Here is a 21186-nt window from a genome sequence, read left to right as displayed (position 1 = left end):
GAGGCCGGGCGAGGGTCCCTGCTCTCCCAGGGCCGGGGCCAAGGAGCTCCCTCCCCCAGGGGTCGGGGCGCAGAGCTGTCAGTCAACCCATCGGTTGTTGCCGACCTGAAAGCAGGCTCAGCTCTGCGTCAGGAGCCCCTCCCGAGGCCAGAGTCACCGAGACCGAACAAGAGACTTTTGGGGAAGGGCTGGGCAGCCACCTCCGGAGTCATCCTCCCAGCCCCGCGCTGTCCCCGGTGGCAACCTGGAGCAGGCCTGGGTCTGGGGACTCGCCACCTCGGGCTTAACAGCTCCCTCCTCTCAAGGGGGCGAGTCCACACCAGGAGCGAGGGGTGCTGCAGTCATCAACCCAGGATGCCCGTAACGACCTTGACTACCTGTTGAGGCGATCGTCCCCATGGTCCCGATGAGGCCCCATACACCCCAGGTTGAGCCACAGTCCTGGTCACACAGCCTGTGGAACCCCAGGGCCTGAGCTGGACCCCACCCGCGCATTTCCCAGCCCGCTTTTAGGGTCCCTTTCTGGGCTCCCCACTCCATATCCACACAGCATTCTGGAACTTGACCGCGGTCACCTGGAGAGCTTGTTAACACAGATTGCTGGCCCACCCCAAACCTACTGATTCCAAAAGTCTGGGTTGGGGCGGGCCATCTGCAGGTGTACAAGCTCCAGTGCTGCTGGGGGTCTGGGCCACACTGGAGGATTGTGGGGGCTGTGCAGAGGTTCTGTTCCTGCGGTGCACAGGGTCCCCGGATCCCAGACCTGCTTTTGGCTCACCCTGCTGGATCCTCAGAGCACCTTGTCCTTGGGGATCAGACAGAGATTTGGAGTTTTCACCCTGGAGGACAGAAACACAAGCCTGGAACCCACAGCTCAGGCCCAGAGGCAAGGCCAGGGGTCAGGCAAGCTGAAGGGAGACCCAAAGGCTGGAGTAACAGGGCTCCAGAGCATAGCTCCACGCAGAGAGGCACCAACTTTAACCACTGCATCTTTCAGCGAATTGCCCACCTACAGGGTGCTTCGCCCCGTACACAGGGGTGGGGTGGGCATCTCTCTGATGGGGCTACCACCTGTCGCAGCTTCCAGATCCAGACTCACATCATGCTGCCCTATATCCACCCATCGTTGTAGGAAGAAACAAAGAACTACCGTGTGTGTGTGTGTGTGTGTGTGTGTGTGTGTGTGTGAGAGAGAGAGAGAGAGAGAGAGGCACTGCAGGGGGATCAGAGACTGCATTGCAGGGTGCGGGGACAGAATTGCAGGTTAGGTTTCCTATAAGCTCTGTCCCGAGGCCCTACTTCCATCCTGACCCAGCACAGCCAGGCAGATGAGGCAGAGGCTGTTCAGGATATGCATGGGCTGCTTGGGACAGAGATGAGTCATGGAAGCAGGAGCGGGGGCCTGGAGTCATGCCACCAGCTGCTACTGGGCTTCCTCTTCGGGGTACAGCAATCCGTATGGGGGCAGCTTGTCCTTCCCCGGGGGACTGGCAGGTCCTGAGCCAGGATCTTGGAACTGGTGCCCCCACCCCTGCAATTTTATGTCAGGTTCTATCAACCTGTTGGAACAAACACCAGTCCGGTTGCCATGGTGATCAAAATGGCTTGGGAGAAAGAACTGAGACTCTGTAGCAGCTGTAAACAGGAAGTTAGGAGGGGCTGCTGCTAGGGGAGGAGGCCCCTGCTTGTACCACCCACCCATGCCCTGGGGGACCCAGGGGCGGCCCATGGCAGAGGCACCAGCCCTGAAACTAATTAACTAGCCAGATGGCAGAAGGCCCCAGGAGACTTCACCATTCTCTGTAGATAAGTGAACTGAAGCCCAGAGAGGGGAAAGGGCTTATCTAGGGCCACACAGCAACAGGCTGGGTCCCAAGCTTAGTTAGCCCTGAGCCTGTTTCCCTAGGAAAGGATGAGCCCTAGGACTTCCCTCCACACACACTGCCAGGGGCTGGAGCGATGGTCCCATTTGTAGCTGATGCCTTCATTCTCCCGGCCTGTTCTGAGACTGAAGTCAGGCCCACCTGAGTCAGTGTCACCCTGGCTCCTCTGGCCCAGACCCCTGACAGTGGTCCTGAGCAGCACAGACAGTTGCCCTGCTTTGGAGGTGGTAAGGGGAGGTGGGGGGCAGGAGGGGGTCACGTCACAGCAGCTGTTAGGGCACAGCATTCTGCCTAGAGGTCAGGGCTCTGTGGAGCTGGTGGGGAGGTGGGGGTCATACCCTCTGGGCTCTGACAGGAAAGCGCCTGGCAGGTGTGTGTGTGTGTGTGTTGGGGGTGGGGGGTGGGGGGAGTGGCTTTCCCTCCTACGGCCAGGCCAGGAGAAAAACACCCGGCTCTGGGCTCTGGATAAGCACTCTGAAGGCCAATGCAGAGCAGGGAAAGGCTGGCACAGGAGATGAGGACACGGGTGAGTCCACCCCACCCCTACAGGCTTAAATAACCCACCAGCTCACACTCTCTGGGGGCAGCCCTTGGAATTGCAGGCCTGGCCTCCTGGCAGTCAGGGTCCTCCCAGGCCCTCCGAGCCTCTGCACCCGTCCAGGACAGAGGCAGGAAAAGGGGCGGGCATGGCAGTGGGGCCAGGGTTCCTGCCTGCCCTCGTGGCAGGACCCTGAGGACTGCGGGAATCTGTTCCATCGCCTGGGCCATTGTGAGTGGTTCTGCCAGCAGAGGTGGCTCCAGGTGGGAAGGGGTCTGGCCAAATGGCCCCCTGCCTGAGAGGCTGCTTCCTGGGGCGCAGTCACCAGCAGCTCCGTGGGGTCCTGCTGTTGCCAGTACCTGCACAGGTGAGCCTGTGCCAGGCCTGGGACATGGCAGCAGAGCACCATCCATTGTCTGTCCGCTGGCCTTCTTGTCAGCTTCTGGCCCAGGAGCAGAGGTGTGACCCCAGCAAGGACCCCTCCCGCACTCACCACGTTGTGGGGCCAGGGCAGTATCAGGAGAGAGAGCGAACGGTGGGCCCGGCAGCCGCTCCTCCACAGAACAGCACCATTCTTTGCACAGCTGAGGGCTGAGATGCCTTGTCCCTGGCTCTGGAGGCTCGAGTCCTTCCTCCTTGGAGGAATGGAAGGGGCAGCATGAGCACCCAGCTGACCTTTCTGCAGGAGGGCATCCTGGAAGGGGTGGGTGGGCATCTGGAAGGGCAGAGCTCAGGAGGGAGGAACCCAGGTCTGTGCTCTGTGACTCTGCTGCTTTATTTTCTTCTAGATCAGGGAAAATGGCCTCCTAACAGATGCCGGAGCCTTTGGGCCAAACTGCTGGAGCCAGTTGTGGGGCCTGGGGGCTGCAGGGAGGATGGGACCCTGGTGCTCCCGCCCCGTGGGGCCCACAGCCTCCGCAGATGGGGTCACTGTGCTGGAAGCCTGCGTCTCCTGGGCCCCTGCCGCACAGGTGCCCCTCGGCCTCCCAGCGGAAGCTGACTCAGACCTGTCCGCCTATCAATGCTGGGCCTGCAACCTGCCAACTTGTCTTCAGTCTCAAACTGGAGGCTGCTCATGGCAGAGCTTGATGTGGGAAGGCCTTGGGCCAGCAGGTCAGGGAGCAGTGTGGCCTGTGTGGGCAGACAGGTGTGAGGACACAGCACTGGCCCAGCCGGGACAGTCCAGGAAGGACAGGGGACCCCGAGCCTGGCCAGACGACTTGGGCCTCTGAGCAGTCATTCCTGGGGAGATGGAGGCTGAGGGCTAGCTAGCCCCATCCCACCCGTGGTCGGGCTACTTGCTCTGCACCCAGGCCATGGCCAGACCAAGCCCCCGCCAGCCCTGGACACAACACCCCAGGGGCCCCATCAGGGTCTGAACTGAGAGCTTGTGTGCACCTTGGCTGTGAGGATGGCGTCCTGTTCCCCAAGAAGGTCCATCTAGGTGACAACAACAGCCCCAGATGCCCAGCCGGGAGACCATGCTCCAGCAGGCCACGGCCAGTGGCCAGCACAGATGTGTGCCAACCTTGCCTGCCCATGCCAGGGTCTCAGCGGGCACAGGAGGGATCTGACCACAGCACCAGGGGACATCACCCCCACCCCTGGGTCACTGAGGGTCTAATCCTGGAGACCACAGCAATAGGGAGCAGGGGGTGGCCTGTGTGGGAGGGGGCAGGAAAGGACACACCCTGCAGGCAGCAGTTTGTGGAAATGTTTTAATTAGAGGATTCTTAGATACAGTGGTTAATCTATTGCCCACAATTCCTCACTAATTAGGCGCCTCATGCTGGGAACACACTCTCTTCCCTTACAGTAGAAACAGAATGATCACATTTCATAGTTCTCCTGTTACAAGATTCACATCTTTGTTAAGCCAAGAACTGTGGCACAAAAGGACATTTCATTAGCCAAAGTCACGACAATGTGCTAGAAACATCGATTACTTTAGAATGCTTTAACTAGAAAATATATTGCATTTCCATATATATTAACCATATACATGTGTAACTATTACTAAGTGTAATTCAGTCATTACAAAATAAGACATTCTGGGAGGGGCTATACACATATGACCCACTGAATTCCCCGCATGAGACCCTCTGCATCAGAAATAATCATGAACATCAAACCGAGAGCTCAGAAACCCAACAGACGTCCAGCTAAGCAAGTGAACAAGGCACTGGGCCCTTGGGCCATGCTGTTGGCTGAGGGGCCACATTTCTTAGGGTGAACAGAGGCACCCCTTCCTGGCTGACCTCACCCCTTGGGGGACCACCCCCACCTCAGTCTGCATGCCAGAGCCACAGGCAGCCTGGTTCTGAAAGGGTCCTCGGGCGGGAGGGCGAGGCTGGTTGGTACAGGGCCACGTCCGGACCTCTGTACTCGTCAGCTGTGCTCACTGGGACCCAGGGGCCAGGTCCCCTCTGTCACTTCCTATCTCCATGTACGCACTTCCCCAGAGCCAGGATTCAGGACTCCTGGAAGATCCGTTGTGGGCTCATGTTCCAGGGTTCTTTCTGAGAGCAGCCTCCCTGGGCTCCCAGGTTCAGAGCGTTTCAGGACACAGAAAGAACCTGTGACAGCGGCCCTCGAAGCTGCTCGCTAGGGGTGTCCCGGTGCCCGAGACCACCTGCACCCAGGGGTGGGGACTTATGCGGTGAGCGTGGAGGGCCAGGATGCTACATGCAGAGGCCCAAGGGCAGTGCCGGGTGTGAGGAGGCTACATGCCACGGCTCAGCCACCCTGGCCTGGGTTTAGGCATCTCCTCCTGATGGCTCAGGCAGAGCTTTAGGAGAGTCCCGACACAAATTCCAACTTGACCAGATCTGAACTCCAGTGCTCAACAGCCCAAAGGCCCAGGTGGGGTGGACAGAAACCCCGGACACACAGCATCTCTGTACACAGCACTATTTACAAAGGACCAGGACAGGTGCCACGCAGGACCCAGGAACAGGCAGCGAGACCTGCTGGGGCCGAAGGCGGTGCTCTGTGGGGCCTGCAGCTGTGGAAAGGGGGTGGGGAGACACCCCCTGAGGCTGCCTCCTCATACTTTTAATGACAATAATGCAACAAAAACCTTTATATAAACAGTTTATTTACTCTAAACAGCAACACAGACAAAACGCCATATAAACACAAAGGAAGTGATGCGAAAACAAGAGGCTGGCTGACTTTGGATCTGAGGCTCATAGCAACACAACCCGGGTTCTGCGGAGAGAAGGACAGAGGCGCGAGGGAAGGGGACAGGCCGATTTCCTTTCCATACAGCCAGCTGGAGGGTAGTGTAGCTCTGACAGGGGAAGCATGCCTGCACCCGCGAGCAAAGGGAACTAGCTCCTCAGGGACTCATAGAAGTATAAAAGTTTATCATTTTACAGCAGTTGAAATACTGACATCAATATTAAAATAAAAGCAAGTTTTATATAACGATCAAAATACAAAAGACTGAAGGAAGAGACCCTGTATGAAAAACTGGGCAATTCAGCAAGTGGAGAACTGTGTACCAGTGGCAGAAATAGAAAATGGCGCCTGCCCACCTCCCCTAGGTGACTAGTAATTGTATAGAGTAACGCTAAATCTGCAAATGTAAACAAGTTCTTGCCAAACCAATCCCTTCCTTTTGATGTTGCCGCAGGTCGCTGCTTATGAGGGTGCAAACTTCTTGGCTTGTGCTCGAACCCTTTTCTCATATTCCACTCTGTTTTGGCTGAGGAGGTCAAGAGAGAGACAGGTTAGAATAGCCTGGGCTGGTCTAACCAGTGACCAGCAGTTTTCTCTCTCTTCTGTTTGAAACAGCATTAGTCATTTTGGAGAGAAAATATGGATTGCTCATCTAGTCTTCAATAACAGACACAGACATCTGGTGGGTTTTCCCAGGGGACTCAGTCCCGAGTGTGAAGGTATGGAGTGGGGGCAGCTTTCTGGTGGTCGGAGGACCTCAGCTGGGACTCCAGTGTGAGATGAGGTGCCAAGGGAAGGGGGCTGGTGGGCACTGCCCCAGGCCAGGGAGGTGCAGCAAACTTGCCATCAGAGGAGACCAGCTGCCACCAGGGGATCACTGTGACCTCGAGGCCCTTGGGTACACGATGCATTTATGAACAGGGCTCCTGACACACCAGGTCAGAGGTCTCGTCAAATACTTCAGGGGCCGGTCAGGAGCCCTCCTTGGAGCTCAGGCGCAGTGTGTGCACTCAGACCCTGGTAAGAAAGCCAGGGCTCCTTTCAAGCTGTGCTCGCAACAAGCAGGCCTCAGAGCACTGGTCCCTGCCCATGGCGCAGGCCCAGGGTTGGCACAGAGGGGCCAACAGAATTTCTCTTAGCTCTGCCCAGTGCAGACCACAGGCCCTGGTACCCCAGGCCTCCTCTCCAGCTTCTCTGGGGAAAGGCTGCAATGCCAGCACCAGGAGAGGCGGAAACCTGCCTGGAGCCTGCCCTGAGCTGGCACGGTGCCCAGGTGCACACGGTCCCAGGAGGCCAGTGTCAGCACCACGCCTGGCCGAGAGCCAAGAGTGAAGGCCAGAGGACAAGCTTCTACCGCCAAGCCGTGCTGCGAGCAGTCTGCGCTCCTGTGCTTCCACCCTGGCCGAGGTCCCAGACCCCCAGGGTGGAGGCAGCTAGCTAGGAGGGCTCTGGAAGGAGCTGGAGGCAATAGCAGAGGCAGCCCAGTCCAGCCCTGCCATTTACCAAGCGAGGTCTGGCACAGGGTGTCTGCCCTAGAGCACCTGCCAGTGTAGGGCACACCCTGCGACCTTCCGAAAACACAAGAAAAGAGATCTGAAAAAAGAGATTAAGCATATTTCACAAAAGGTGCTTTTAAACATGCTTACAGGAGAAATGATGTCTCATTCCTGTGAAGCAGTGGATGATGCCACCTGGCATGTAAGTACCCGTAGTACAGAGGAGATGCTCCAATCCCGAGTAGGCACCAGCTGGGAGCATCCACTGGCACACAGCAGTGCCCGCTGACCCCATGCTGCGAGTGCCGCAATACCACAACTCAACAGTGAGCGCCATGGCAGACGGGGCTGTGGGCCAGTGGCGCGCCATCAAGACACACGCACAACTCGCCCAAGGCATCACACCCACACGGCAACACACCGGGCCTGGCAAGCTCTCTCTAAGGCCAGCAAGAAGACATTTTGGCTTTGTGGGCCTATCGCAATGGCTCAGATACTAAGAACCCAAGTGGCCCTATTTACAGAGGCGTAGGCTGACATGGCCTGATGCAGACAGATGTTGCAGTGCAAACGACACAGCATCCAGTTCAAGGGTCAAGATATGAGAACTCCTGGAGTTGCTGATGCACAGCAGCCAAGTAAATTTAAGGCAGCTCCACTGGAATCACTCACAGCAATTCCTCTGGCTGGGAGGAGAAACTCCGCCCCTCCTCAGGAGCGGCTTGCCACTCTTGGCCACCAGGGGGCGCCCCGGGCCAAAACTGGGCTGGACCCAGGAACTTGAAGCCATTTGGGAGGGGAGGGGGCACCTCTTGCAACCTGGTGCTTCTCTTCAGATGAACTCAGGCCACCTGAGCTGCTCAGAGAGCCTACCTGTTGCAATTCCAGAAACGCCCCCTTGGAAAGAACAAGCCCCTGCTCAGTCAGCCTCTCCCTGTGGGTCAGGTTTCTGAACATGGGTAAGTGGAGCAATAGGGTCAAAGCTGCCAATTCGGCATAGCACCCTGCCCAGACCAGCTGGGGAGGCTGGCCAGGAAGGCCAGGGTCCTCCCCACTGTCCACCCAGCCAGCCCCACGTGCCAGGTTTAGCGCCACTGCTCACACTAAGAAACACCAGGCCCTCTTTTCCAGAGCACCCAGACGACCAAGAGCAAGTTGGAAGCGCCACTTCCCTAGCGGACCATCCCCTTGGACCTGCCATACCCAGGCTGGGCCCAAGGAGGGCAGAGGTGGGAGGTCCATGGCCTCTTCCTCCAGTGTCCACACCCTTCCCTTTGAGCTGAAACAGGCTCCAGGAGGCACAGGGTTTGACTGGTGATATCCCATCAGGGGCAAAGTAGTCCAGTAGGAGCCCATGTCATCGGGCTGCCTCCTGCCAACCCCCACCAACATGGCTCTGGCCACACCAGCCCTGGCCGCCCATTCTTGCCACCATAGGCCCTTTGCACATGCAGCTCCTCCTCGGAAGCCTCCCTGGTCACCTCAGTCCCCCCTTTTCGGCACCGAGCCCAGGTGAGCTGCCAGGTGAGCTTGTGTGTAGGCCGCCCTCCGAGGCTGCTGGGAGGGTCAGGACTATCCACCCGCCCACAGCTTGCCTACTGCTCCCCTTCCTACAGGCAGCCTGGATGGGACTTCTGGGGAAGGGGAAGGCTGTGCGAGCTGATGAGAGAGGTCACAGCAAGAGGGGCCAGATCACTAACCAGTAAATTGTGTAGGCCTCTGCTTGAGCTGGATCTTGAATATTTGGTTCATTTAGAAGTTCCTGTATTCCTAATAAGATCTGTGTGAGACAGAAAAACAAAGCAAGGTCAGCAGTTCAAAAGGCAAACTCTGGTCCTGAAGGAAGGCTGAGGCGAGGCCCTCACGCTGCATACCTGCTTAATTGTGATGGCTGGCCTCCAGTCCTTGTCTTCCTCGAGGATGGACAAGCACACAGTGCCCGAAGGGTACACGTTCGGGTGAAATAATGGTGGTTCGAATTTGCCTAGACCACATGGAAAAAAGGAAATGTATTTTGGTGACAGCTGTCCTACAGAATGTCGTGTCCTGATGACCCCTCCCCTCCCCCTCCCATCTTCCCTGCACCTTGCTGGTCATCAGGCATTTCCCAAAAACTGTTTACAAAAAAAAAACTGGCCACAAGGCAGGAGGAGGTGGGAAGAGGTAGGAGAGGAGCAAGTGTGCCTTCCAACGGACTCAGAGGTAGAGCCACATCACTCCCCAGGACCTGCTTCAGGACAGCGAGAGTCAGAGCACAGCCCCAGGCGGTCTCCCCAGCCGGTCTGGGCTTGGGAAGATGGGAAGGGGCTGCTGCATCAGGTGACTGGGTCCTGGGGAAGCAGCCAAGGTCCTTCCAAATGAGAGTTTATTTTCTTTTTAAAAAATTAATACATGTAAAAAGTTTGAAAATATAAAAGAACAGGAAAAAAAATTGCCACAAGCACTACCCAGGGACCATTAACCACAGCTGACATTTTAGCATTATTTTTTTATCCTTTTTTCTGGGTACTTTCTCTTTTTTTTAAACATTAATTTTACCTAGAAAAGTGTAGCAAGTCTAGTACAACCTGATGAATTACTGACAAAAAATAAATACAATCCACTAACAGCAACAGCTTCTCAGAAAACTCCCTCATAGATCGCCCACTCCATTTGCCCAACTAAACCAACCTGTAATCCCAGAAAGGACATCTTGAACGTTCTGCGCACAAACCAGAGGCTTGCCCTCCCCTCCCCCCCGCCCCCCCGCATGCACTCGTGGGTCATGTCCCCTCACAGGTGGTGGCAGTTACTCACTCCTGTTGCTGTGCAGCAGCCCCTGGGAGACTGGCCGCACACGACTTGCCCACCTCACTGCAGGTGCACATGTGAGTGAATACTAATACAGCTCTGTTGCTCCTGGATGTGAATTCTGGTGCACACATGTGCATTTCCATGTGGAAATGCTGGATCACAGGGTGTCTGTGTTGAATGTGGATAGATACTGCCAGTTTCCAAAGTGGCTGTACCTACTTACAACTCACTGCTTCAAAGTATTGCCAACACCTGGTGTATCAGCTGTGAACTTCGACCATTATTACTATTTTTTAAAAATATATATTTTTATTGATTTCAGAGAGGAAGGGAGGAGAAAGATAGAAACATCAATGATGAGAATCAATGATTGGCTGCCTCCTACACGCCCCCTACTGGGGATCGAGCCTGCAACTCAGGCATGTGTCCTTGACCAGAATCAAACCCAGGACCCTTCAGCCCACAGGCTGACACTCTATCCACTGAGTCAAACTGGGCTGGGGCCCCTACTTGGCCATTCTTAAATGAATCATAGTTGCCTCTAATGGCTCTAAGTTGTATTTCCCTGATGACCTCTGGGAGTGAGCACCTTTCATTTACTGGGATAAACTGGCTACTTCTTTGGAGAAGTTCTTGTTCAAGTCTCTTGAACACTTTTCTGTTGGGTTGTCGCATTGATTTGTAGGAGCTCTTTACATATTCTGGACACAAGCCTTCTGTCAATTACATGTCTCACAGATATCTTCTCCCACTCTGAGTTTGCATTTTTGCTCTTTTAATTGTACATTTGGTGAACACAAGTTCCTAATTTGAATTTAATCTGATTTATCTATCTTGTTTCTTAGCTAGAGAAGTGTACCAATGATGAATACTAGCATTCCCCAGGCCCCCAGCCCCACTTCCCCGTCTCTTCTGGCTTTCTTCCATATGAAGTCACCTCCCGACTCCGCACATCACTCATTGCATGGCCTGTTGACTTCATAACAGGACTCCAGCATACGCTCCTCTGTGTCTGGCTCTCTCCACTCAACATCACGTTTGGGAGACTCACTCCTGCTGAGCACTTGTAGATCCCTCATTCTTGCTGCTGCACTTACCCATTCTATTCTGAATGGACACTTGGGTTGTCTCCAGCTTTTGGCTTCTACAGACAGAGTTGTCATAAACATGCTGTCCATGCCTTTTGGTGGACATGTGTATGCATTTCTATTGAATATTTACTTGAGTTGACAGCTGGGGCCAAGGGTAGGGATAAGTTTAGCTTCAGTAGACATGGCAGACAGCTTTCCAAAGGAAATGTCCAAAATTTACTCTTTCTCTAGTGCACTTACGTGGGCGTCTGCTGCTCGGCATCCTGTTCTCTGCCTGTTCACGCTGTGGCTGTAACTCGTAATTCTCTGGTAAGAAGTTACGCATCTCTTTCTGTGCTGATTGGCCGGGTGGAGAACCTCTTGCCAAGGGCCTGTTCCATCAAATGGTTGTATTTTTCTTATTGATTTGTGGAGGCTCTTGATATATTCAATATAAGTATTAATATATAGATATAATTTTCTCCCCTCTTCACTGCCAGTGGTGTCTTTTGGTGAAGAGATGGTCTTTTTTTTTCTCCCCAGTGTTCAGCCTTCTATTAGACTCCGCCTCTCGGAGGAGCCCGCTCCCTGTGGGTAGGGTGTTCTGGGAAGGGCAGGGGGGGCTCTGTCACCCTGTCCTTGGGAGGACCGTGTGTGGTGAGGTTCGTGAGTTTGTGGCAGTGTCTGGGAAAGGGCTTCATGCCCCATGGGGTGCACTTGAATTGGTGCACAGGGCCCTTCCTGGGGGGACAGCCCAGGGATGGGCAGGCAACAGCTGAGCCTTGGCTCTCCTTTGGGGCCTTCCCTTGGCACCTTCAGGCCCAGCTCCCTAGGTGATCCTTTCTTGGAGGGTCAGTGGGCACACCTGCCTCACAGTGGCTGTGTGATTCCTTGCCTGGCACTGCCTCTCTGGGCCTGTTTCCTCTACTGGGAGCTGGACCCTAACCTCTCAGAGGGAGGCTCCCCTGAATGGGTCCCCTGGGCATGAGGAGGTGCAGACTGTGTGTGTGTGGAGCAGGTGACTGGGACAGGGGCCTGGACATGGGGGCCTTGGGAGGCGTAGTTGTCTTTGTCCTTGGCACCGTGTTTGAGGATGCGGGTGAACTCCACGTAGTTGAAGTTGCCTTTCTTGACAATGGGTGCCTCGTGGTACATCTCGTCCACTTCCTCGTCTGTGAAGCGGTCACCCATGGTGGTGAGCAGCTCCCGAAGATGGTCCTCATGGATAAAACCTGAGGCCTCTTCGTCGAAGCAGGCAAAGGCAATCACGTCCTCGGGGTCCGTGCCATTCAGCTTCTCCCCAAACACGGTCAGGAACATGGTGAAGTCGATGGGTCCAGGGGCCTCGCTCATCACGCCCTCCAAGTACTCATCCGTGGGGTTCTTCCCCAGGGAGGCCAGCATGTCATGCAAGTCCTCCTTGTCAATGAAGCCATCTCGGTTCTGGTCGATCATGTTGAAGGCCTCCTTAAACTCCTGGATCTGGGACTGGTCAAACATCGCAAAGACATTAGATGTGGCCCGCTGTGGCTGCTTCTTGGTGGTCTTGACCTTGGCTCGCTTACTAGACATCTTGGCTTCAGGTGGGTGGGGCTTCCCTGGTGCGGAGAAGGTACTCTCTCGGTGCGAAAAGCTGGTGCAGAGCCGGGTCAAGAGATGGTCTTAATTTCAGTGTAGTCCAATCGATCATTTCCCCTCTGGGGGAAAAGCACTTTTCATGCCTTCCTGGTTAAGAAAGCTCTGCCTATCCAAGTCATGAAGACATCCTCCTGTCTTCCTCTAAAAGCTGTACTGTCCCACCCACCTTCCCACTGGACATCACAATCCCCCAGGAAGGCTTTGGTCTATAGGGGGAAACCGAGCTCTCCTTATTCTTCCACTAGGACAGTCGGCTGTCCCGTCCATGCATGAGAAGACCATCTTCTCCCCACGCACTGCAGTGTCAGCTCTCATAAGTCACTCCATGTACACCTGCGTTTTTCTGGACTCTCTGCATCTCAACTACTTTAGGAGGTCTCAACGGATTCATGTCTTGCCTGTCCTGCTAACGGGTCTGGGTACTTTTTACCCAGTGAGCCCCAACTTAGGCCTCACCATCCTCCCCTCCTAGAGCTCCAAGGGCCACAGCAAGTCTTGGCACCCTGCATTTCCTACATTTTATAGCCTGTGGTGTGACAATTTCCCCAAAAATCTGCTTGGGTTTTGACTGGGATTACACTGAATTTGTACATCAGCTTGGAGAGAACTGACATCTTCATAACAGCGTGCCTTCTCATCCGTAAACCTGGCCATCTCTGGTTATTTAGGCTTTCCTTTCTTCTCTCATAAATGTTCTAATTTTCAGTATAGAGGTCTTAAATGTCTTTACTCCAGGGTACCTGATGCTATTATAAAAGGTATGGTTTAAAAATGTTCATTCGGCCCTGGCCGCCTTAGCTCAGTGGATGGAGCATCGGCCTGCAGACTGAGGGGTCCCGGGTTCGATTCCGGTCAAGGGCACATGCCCAGGTTGCAGGCTCGATCCCCAGTGGGGGGCGTGCAGGAGGCAGCCGACCAATGATTCTCTCTCATCATTGATGTTTCTCTCTCTCTCCCTCCCTCTCCCAAATCAATAAAAAATACACATATATTTTAAAAAAATAAAATAAATTAAAAAAAAATGTTCATTCGTAGCCCTAGCCAGTTTGGCTCAGTGAATAGAGCATCGGCCTGAGGACTGAAGGGTCCCAGGTTCGATTCTAGTCAAGGGCACATGCCTGGGTTGCAGGTTTGATTCCCGGCCCCAGTCAGGGTGCGTGTGGGAGGCAACCAATTGATGTGTCTCTCTCACATTGATATTTCTCTTTCTCTCTCTCCCGCTCCCTTCCACTCTCTCTGAAAATAAACGAAGAAAAAAAAAATGTCCTTGGGTGAGGATTAACAACAACAACAAAAAACACACACACACAAAAAAACTTTCATTTGTTGCAACTGTACGGAAATGGGTTTTTATATGTTAACGTTTTATTCAGCAACCTTAATAAACAGACTTAGAGAAAGATGGTCTATGGTGTAAGCCTTCCTTTTCCATCTCTCTGCTGGGATTTCTTTTTCCTACCTTGCTACATTTGCTTAGAATTCCAATACAATGTTGCATAGAAGTGATGAAAGCAGCTATCTCACTTCTTATTTAAAGTAATACCTACACATGACATACACACACAAAATTCAAACAGCAAAGAACCACTCCAAATGAAATAAGTCTCCATCCCAGTGGTTACATTATGAATTGATAATTTAAGTCTTCTGCTAGATGCTATTTTAATGGGAAACATACTTCTATCTCTTAAATCACTAACCACGAGTTAACATGTAGTCTTGCCTTCCCACATGCCGGGCACTTTCCGACACACTGAGGCACATGTCAATGCATTCAATTAACCAGCTGTGGACAGTATCTGTTGATGTCTAGCTGCCAAGGGGGAGAGATTTGGTGCCCTCTCCCCCTCATCCTGAGTTTTGCTAAACTGCATCATGGTCTACCTGTGGCCGTTTTAAAAATGGCTGTGGCCTTTTCTTTCCCCACCTTCTGTTGGCTTACGTGTGCCATTCATCCAGGCTGCAGATGCAGGCCCGGAGTTGGGTGTGAAATTCTAACAGATGACAGGTCACAGCAAAAAAATTCCTCTGAGGAGTAAGGTTCTGAATGGTGCTTCTCCTGCATGTCCATCCCCATCCGGGGCAGGTATGTTGTGGCCTCATCCCTGACAGGCACTAAGGGTTCAGGAGCCTCTCCTGGATCTCAGGAACATTCACGCTAGGGCCTGGGAGCTTCCCAGTTGTAGAGCGAAGACTGGAGACTTGGTCTGTTAGGTGCACCGCCCACCCCGGGGCTAGAAACACTCAGATCCACAGTCAACCGTAAGGATCAGCGTGACGCAGCCACAGGGATCAGAGCACCGGGGCCACCCTGTGCGGAGCAGAGTGCAATAACCGACACCCCCGGAGGCCGGGCTCTCTGAAGAGGACTCAGATCTCTGCTGGAGCACGATCAAAGCCAACCTTTGAGGACTTCGTTGTACTTACATTTCGGAGGTGAGGATGGATAGTCATCTTTGAAGAGCATGCGTAGCTTAAACAAGCCTCCTTCCCAAGGGGTCTGTTGGGAAATGAAGCTGTGATGAGATGTGTGCCGCCTCTTGCTGCAGAGGCCCAGGAGGAGAGGGGCATGCTGCTGCTACACGGCCCCAGTGACCCTGCCCACAGCTCAATGACCCCACAACAGGACTGGCGGGACCTCCATGAGCCCTGAGGGCCAATGGGAAAGAGTCCTCCCTGGAGAGGAGCAGACAAGCGGCCCATGGCGGGGTGCAGGGTCTGTACCTGAGCAGCTAGGTAAGGACTGAAGTGAGCTCAAATGCAGACCCCCTCCCTCAGGTCCTGCCTGTCCCTGGTCAGCCTCCAGCTCTTCAGTCCAACACTCCTTCCCAACTGGGAGGGAGACGGCTACAGCCCACCAGCCTCACTCACCTAAGATAAAGGGCCACGTATGGGATCAATGGAGGCTGGGGTGCATGCTGGGCCCTCAACAGTCTCAGTTGAAGCAAACCCAGACCACATTTTCTTGTGGACAAAGTCCTAATCCTGCCAGCTCAATGCAAGGGAAGGAGACTGTCAAGAAAACACCATGGCTGAGCATCGTGGATTCTCAGGAGAGACCATGGAGGGGGAAGTGGAGGCAATGAGGCCTTAGCACAACCCAAAAGCCTCCGGGGTCTCCTCCTTCCCTTGGAGTCACCGGGAAGAGCCATACGCTGCGTTGTTGGAGACCCTCACTCCTTCACGCCTCAAACGCACTGGTTCTAACTGGCCCAGATACTCAGCGGAGCACCACCTTGGGAGGACTGTGGCTGTGTGTGAAGGATATGTGGGGCCCCATGCAGCCATCACAGGTGGTCAGGGATTTGCCACCAGTTCAGGCTCACACACCCATGAGTGTTGCGGTCTGGGCTGCTCCAGTCTCAGTACATCCAGGATAAACTTGAAGGCCTGCGTGGCTCCGACAGCCCCTTCTCCATCCTGTCTCCAAGACTCCCTTTGCTCCCAAAGATGCAGCAGGATCTGGGCCTACTACCCCTGCCGCAGCTCAGTTCCTTCCTTCAGCATTAAAACTGCCAGGGGCGGGTGGGGTGGTGCCACATGTCACACCAACCTTGTCCCACCATTTCATGTCCCCTGGCCTGTGTGATCATCACGTTATGTACACTTGAACCTAAGTCCTTCTGAAGGGTCCGAGTGTTCCCACCAGTCCACCCCACACCTGAGCACGGGTGCTTCTTACCCCCTTTTTCCCTGGAATGGCACACTCCCAGTTCATGAGGTTCATCGTGCCGTCGGGGTTTTTTGTGGGGACAGCTACAAAACCCTGCGAGAAAACCACACACAAGCGCATCAGTTCTGTGGCAGCTCATCTTCGCTGCCCACAGGAACCCTGTGCCTCTCACCCCGTCAGGGAGAGGACCCACTGAGCTACATGGAGAAATCAAGCTTTCCTTACAAATGGGTGGTCTTTTCTCCAAGCTTTCCTCTCCTGGGCGAGTCTGCTGAGGGCGATCCCCGACATATTCAAAGTCCTGAAAGAGACAGCAGGAACGCGATCAGGAGGAAAACCTGGTTCCTTCGGCCCCTTCCCTCACCTGCCCAGTGAGCAGACTTGTTTCCAAGAAAAGCGGGTAAGTGAAGGCTCCCACATGGGCCATAGAGACCATGCATGCTCTTAGCCAGCAGCCCCACCCAGCGTTTGGACAGGCCCCAGGCCCCGACTCCAGCCTTCTCCTACAGGCAGATCACCAAAGAGGCCTGGGCCTCCTGGACACCTCCATGTGGGTGCCTTACTAGTCAACTGCCTGGCCCCAGGGCTCCACGGCAACCCCTCACGCTCCATTACATGGTGACACAGAGGTTCGGAGAGGCGAAGCCACAGGCGTGGGTCTCAGAGCTGCTGGGTGCTGTGCAGGAAGGGATGCCGAGTACTCCCGGCAGACACCTGGCACCCGTGCCCCCCAACCCCCCACTTTAGTCACACCCAGCAGTGGGGGTCCAGTCCTACCATCATATACACAGGAAAGGCAGGACCAGGTGGGGATACCCAGAATGCTGGCTTGAGACCCGGGAAGGGCAGGGATGAATCGCTTCCCTCTGCTGATGCAGGGACGTGGGGGCGCTGTCAGGCCCCCAACTTAGAATCAGGGCTCAGAATTCAGATTCAGGCCTAGCCAGGATGACCCTTATTCTTGAAGGCAACCAAGTGGCAAAGTGCACCAGGGCAGGGGGCAGCTCAACTGCATTGTGGACACATCCAGACAGCTCACCGGGTCCCAGCAGCCAACAGACCCACATGTCCCCAGGATCCCAGGCTCTTTCCTCTGCTCCCTCCACTTTCTCATCCTATAGCCCCACCCTGGCACTCCCCAAACAAGTAATGGATCAAGGCCCGTCTCCCATGTACTTTGGGAAAGTCAACAAAAGGGAAGCAGGCTAACAGAGCCCAGGAACTCCTCAGGAGCACCAGGCAGCAGTGAGACCTCAGCAGGCCTGGACCACAGACTCTCAAGGCTCAGTGCCTTTAGCTGTTCAAATGAACAGCCTGGAGCCCTCGGGTAAAGCAGCATCTCCAGGTGCCTGGCACACCAGACCAGACTGCAGGGCACTGAATCGCAACGTCGCCTCCAGCTGCCCATGAGAAAGCAGATGCAGAGGTGACATGGTCACAAAACCTGCTGGAGAATTTGACCCTAAGTGTGCTGGTTGGTCCTCAAAGTCCATGGAAACACTGAAGATACCTTGGATGAAGCACATGCATTTACCATGAACAAGGCTTCCCAAAGCCTTCAGATTGATACTGAGGCTAGGGGAGAGGTCTTCTCTCTGCTTCTGCAGGGAAAAGGTCCAGCACAAGGGCCTGAGTACAATGTGGGGTGCCCTCCACAACCAGAACAGGGTGCTCAACCCAGTACGGAAAAAACACATCTCCAGCAGGGCATCACTCGACAGCAGCCGTGCTTTCCTGCCCAGCCTGGCCCACTGCCCCAGCCTCCACACAGGCCTGTTCTGGAGATAAGAACGGAGGTCCAGAAGGACCTGCCCTGAGGCCGGAGCCTCAACGCAAACCCAGGTGGTCTTCTGACCAGGGGGTGGGTGGCAGGGCTACTCTCTCTCCTGCTGCAGTGCCCCTTGCTTAGTAACTACTATTTCAACTTCCCCACCCCACCCCACCCCACCCTACCCTGGGCTGATATACAACTCCCTCAGCAACCCAGATGGCGCCCTTCACCCCAGTAGCCACACCACCTGACTGTCCTGCCCAGTCCCCCAAGGCTCACACTATTTGTGGAGGAGGTGTTAGGACAGGCCAACAGTTCAACAGCAGGCATCAAATGTACATTCCCAGGCCTCAGAGGCGACTGTGCAGTCAGGAACTCTGGGAGACCCCAGTGCTCTGGGTTTTGGGCAGCTCTTGAACGACTATTTTGCCAAGAAATAGGCACAGAAGGAGGGTATGGGGTTGCCTTTGCAGAAAAGCACTGTCGCCTCCAATCCCACCTAGGAACCCAGGTCTCAGGAGCCAGTTACTATATAAACTGCCAGACCAACTGGATGTGGTACATTTTCAAGAAACAGGGATGTTTATGTTATCACACGAAAAGTGGGGAAAAAACAAAAGCCCTCAGTCAAGGGTGACAGGTGCACCAACTTGGACTGTGGTCCCCAGCTCCAGCACTGTGACTCCAGAACACACCTTATCCAAGATTAAGTCCAAAGCAGATTAACACCAGGCTTGCACCCAGTGGAACTGCTCACTGCACCACACAACCCCGAGCTCTGGTCTGCCCATTTCTTCCCCAGGGGGTGTCTGCCCAAACCACTGAGGTGCTCATGAAGAGCCTGACAGGATGCTGCCCTGGGGGCTCACAGGGGAGGAAGTTTCGTGCTGGGAAGCACTAGGTGCTGGAGATGCAAAGCAGCACCACGGGGGCCAGAGGCACCTGCTCTTAAACAGTGGCCGCCTGGCAGGAGATTGTGCCAGGCAACATGGTTCAGGAACAGAAGGGCTGGTGGGCCAGAGGAGAGTGGAAAGGGAAGGCCTGCGTGAGGGACGTGAGGGACGTGAGGGCCTCCGGGGTGGTACACAGAGGAGCAAACCAGCAGCTTCTGTCAGAAGTGGGCAGTGACAGTGGTGACTGACTGAGAGGCTTGAGTTGTAGCCCTGATGTCGGAAAAGTCTTCATTTCTAAGTTTCTCTGGAGTTGTAGCCCTGATGTCGGAAAAGTCTTCATTTCTAGAAAAGTCTTCATTTCTAAGTTTCTCTAAGTCTTCACTTCAACTGATTCTAAATGGCATGACCCCATGTTATCCACATCCTCACCTCCAGGAGGGCACAGCACATGCTAGCCTCAAAGTACTGCCCCTGCCCCCAGCGGGCAGGCCCCTCATCGCTGGCCATGGCAAAGCAGACAGCACAGGCTGGCAGGATGCTTCTGCTGGATTAACACAGAAGTTCAGTGACCAAAGACAAGCAACCTGGGAAGCATTGTTTAAGTGAGGCCCAAGGCCCTTAGCCAGGCATCGAAACTGGTTTCTGAAGCCCAGGCCAGCTCTGGAACACCGAGCAACCATGGATACTGTGTAGGGCCACACAATGCTCACAGGGCTCAGGGTGGCTGAGGCCAGCAGGGTGATCCCCAGCGTGGCCTGCCTCCTGTTGACCCTGTGCCAGGGCCCGCCTCTTCTGCTCTGAGGATGGAACAAAGCTGCACACGAAGACCCTGTGCCTCACTGTGGTTGTCCCAGGTATGAAAGGTTAATAGTGAGCGGCAGTTCCGCAGGAGTGCCAATGGACCAGATCGGGCCCTAATAAGATGCTTTCCGCCATCAGGGCAAAGAGCCACAGGTGTTTACCTGCAGTGTCCCAGGCAGACACCTGTCTGCAAGATGGTGCTTCCACTCCTGGTAGCCTTTCCAGTCCAGGAGAAAGCAGCCAGTTTGTTACATTTTAATTACAAAACAGAAGCCTCATTCAGAATCCCACTTAGAACTGACTCTGCCTTCCCCAACAGAGAGAAACATAAGGAGCAGCTAAGTTAAGATGCTTCAGAGCAGCAAAGTTGCAGATGCAAAGATAAAATACTATCCATGAACTACTAGAGACAGCAACCTGCGGGGCAAAGGCTGGGCTCCCCAGGCTCAGTGGGGAGGTCTGCCCATGAACCCACGCTTCTCAGATCAGCTCTGCTGGTTGACAGCAGAGACTTCAGACCCACTTACTGGCTTTGTGAGTGTGGCAAGTTGTTCATCTCCCCCCAACCTCAAGTTCCTCATCTGTAAAATGGGCATAGGTGGCCCAGGTTGAAACAAACACAAACTCCCTCAGGGGAAGGTATGCACTTTGCCTGATCTCTGCCCAGGCTGCACTTCCGGTTCTTTCTCGACAAATCTCCCAGGATCCCAGGCTGTTTCAGAAGCAAGGTCCCAACCCCGAGACTCGCCAAAGACACAACAGCACGCACAACTCACCCCGGAACCACCCAAAAGGTCACAAGCAAATCAGGACAAGCTAGTGTCCATCTCCTCTGCCTGTTGGACATGTTCTCTACCTAAAGGTAGCGATTACTTAACAGCCAGCTACATTCAGAGCTGTGTTCTTGGAAAAAGAGAAAAAGCCAACTTAGCCAACCCAGTAACTTTGCAAACCGAGGAGCTAAGCATGCTTTCAAAATATACCAACCAAACCACTTAAAAAAAAACACTGTGATTTAGGAACGACTGCAGGCCGTGATCCTCCTTCCCTTCCTTTCCCTCCTACTCACGAAAACATCAGTTCCAAGCTCCCTTCAACGGGTACAAAGCCACCTTAAACACAAAAGGAAACTCTCCCTCCAGCCGAGTGCTGATGTTCAGGGTCCCACAGCGGCAAGTGGAGCTCCTTGGAGGCGCAGGAAAACTCAGACTTGTTTTGCATTTCAGGCATCATCTCCCCTCCACCCCCAATCCAAGCAGCAATTTTGCAATCCAAGACTTTTAACTCTCTCCGCTGGGCCTCTCTGAGCGCCACAGGTTTGTGTGCGGACCTGTGACCCAGGAAACGCACGTCCCCCCGCGGAGGGGAAGCTGCTGTCAACCCCGCGTGGCTCCCCGGCCGCACCGCGAGCCCACGCCGGAGGGGACGCCGACACTTTCACAAGGAA

At 54.5% G+C, this 21186-nt stretch overlaps 2 protein-coding genes across 2 annotated transcripts in view; both read right to left on the bottom strand.

Annotated features, from left to right (window-relative positions):
- Nucleotides 1–4294: 4294 nt before the first annotated feature.
- UBE2I (ubiquitin-conjugating enzyme E2I) lies at nucleotides 4295–16575 on the bottom strand. Its single transcript, XM_014539992.1, has 6 exons — nucleotides 16500–16575; nucleotides 16284–16367; nucleotides 15029–15101; nucleotides 8975–9084; nucleotides 8801–8880; nucleotides 4295–6130 (listed from the first exon to the last, which is right to left on the bottom strand). Exons 1-6 carry the CDS (start codon nucleotides 16563–16565, stop codon nucleotides 6067–6069), a joined length of 477 nt encoding a protein of 158 aa, XP_014395478.1. The 5' UTR covers nucleotides 16566–16575; the 3' UTR covers nucleotides 4295–6066.
- LOC102251806 (myosin regulatory light polypeptide 9) overlaps nucleotides 11504–21186 on the bottom strand; it is a 16934-nt gene continuing 7251 nt past the window's right edge. The window contains exon 3 of the mRNA XM_014539991.1: nucleotides 11504–12580. Coding sequence (XP_014395477.1) covers nucleotides 11888–12535 — 648 coding nt within the window. The 5' untranslated portion in view covers nucleotides 12536–12580 and the 3' untranslated portion in view covers nucleotides 11504–11887. The remainder of the gene's footprint in view (nucleotides 12581–21186) is intronic.

The sequence above is a fragment of the Myotis brandtii genome, unplaced genomic scaffold (genome assembly GCF_000412655.1).
Source record: "Myotis brandtii unplaced genomic scaffold, ASM41265v1 scaffold233, whole genome shotgun sequence".
In the NCBI taxonomy this organism is placed as follows: Eukaryota; Metazoa; Chordata; class Mammalia; order Chiroptera; family Vespertilionidae; genus Myotis; species Myotis brandtii.
Note: the sequence above shows the minus strand (reverse complement) of the source record. Positions and strands in the feature narration are given on the sequence as shown.

Bases quoted from the DNA above. Each gene is read 5' to 3' on its own strand.
- UBE2I (XM_014539992.1), bottom strand. From the start codon at position 16,565: ATGTCGGGGATCGCCCTCAGCAGACTCGCCCAGGAGAGGAAAGCTTGG. The intron at 16,368-16,499 runs GTAAGGAAAGCT...GTTTTCTCGCAG, and splicing joins GGAGAAAAGACCACCCATTT to GGTTTTGTAGCTGTCCCCAC. The intron at 8,881-8,974 runs GTATGCAGCGTG...TGTCTCACACAG, and splicing joins CAGCCATCACAATTAAGCAG to ATCTTATTAGGAATACAGGA.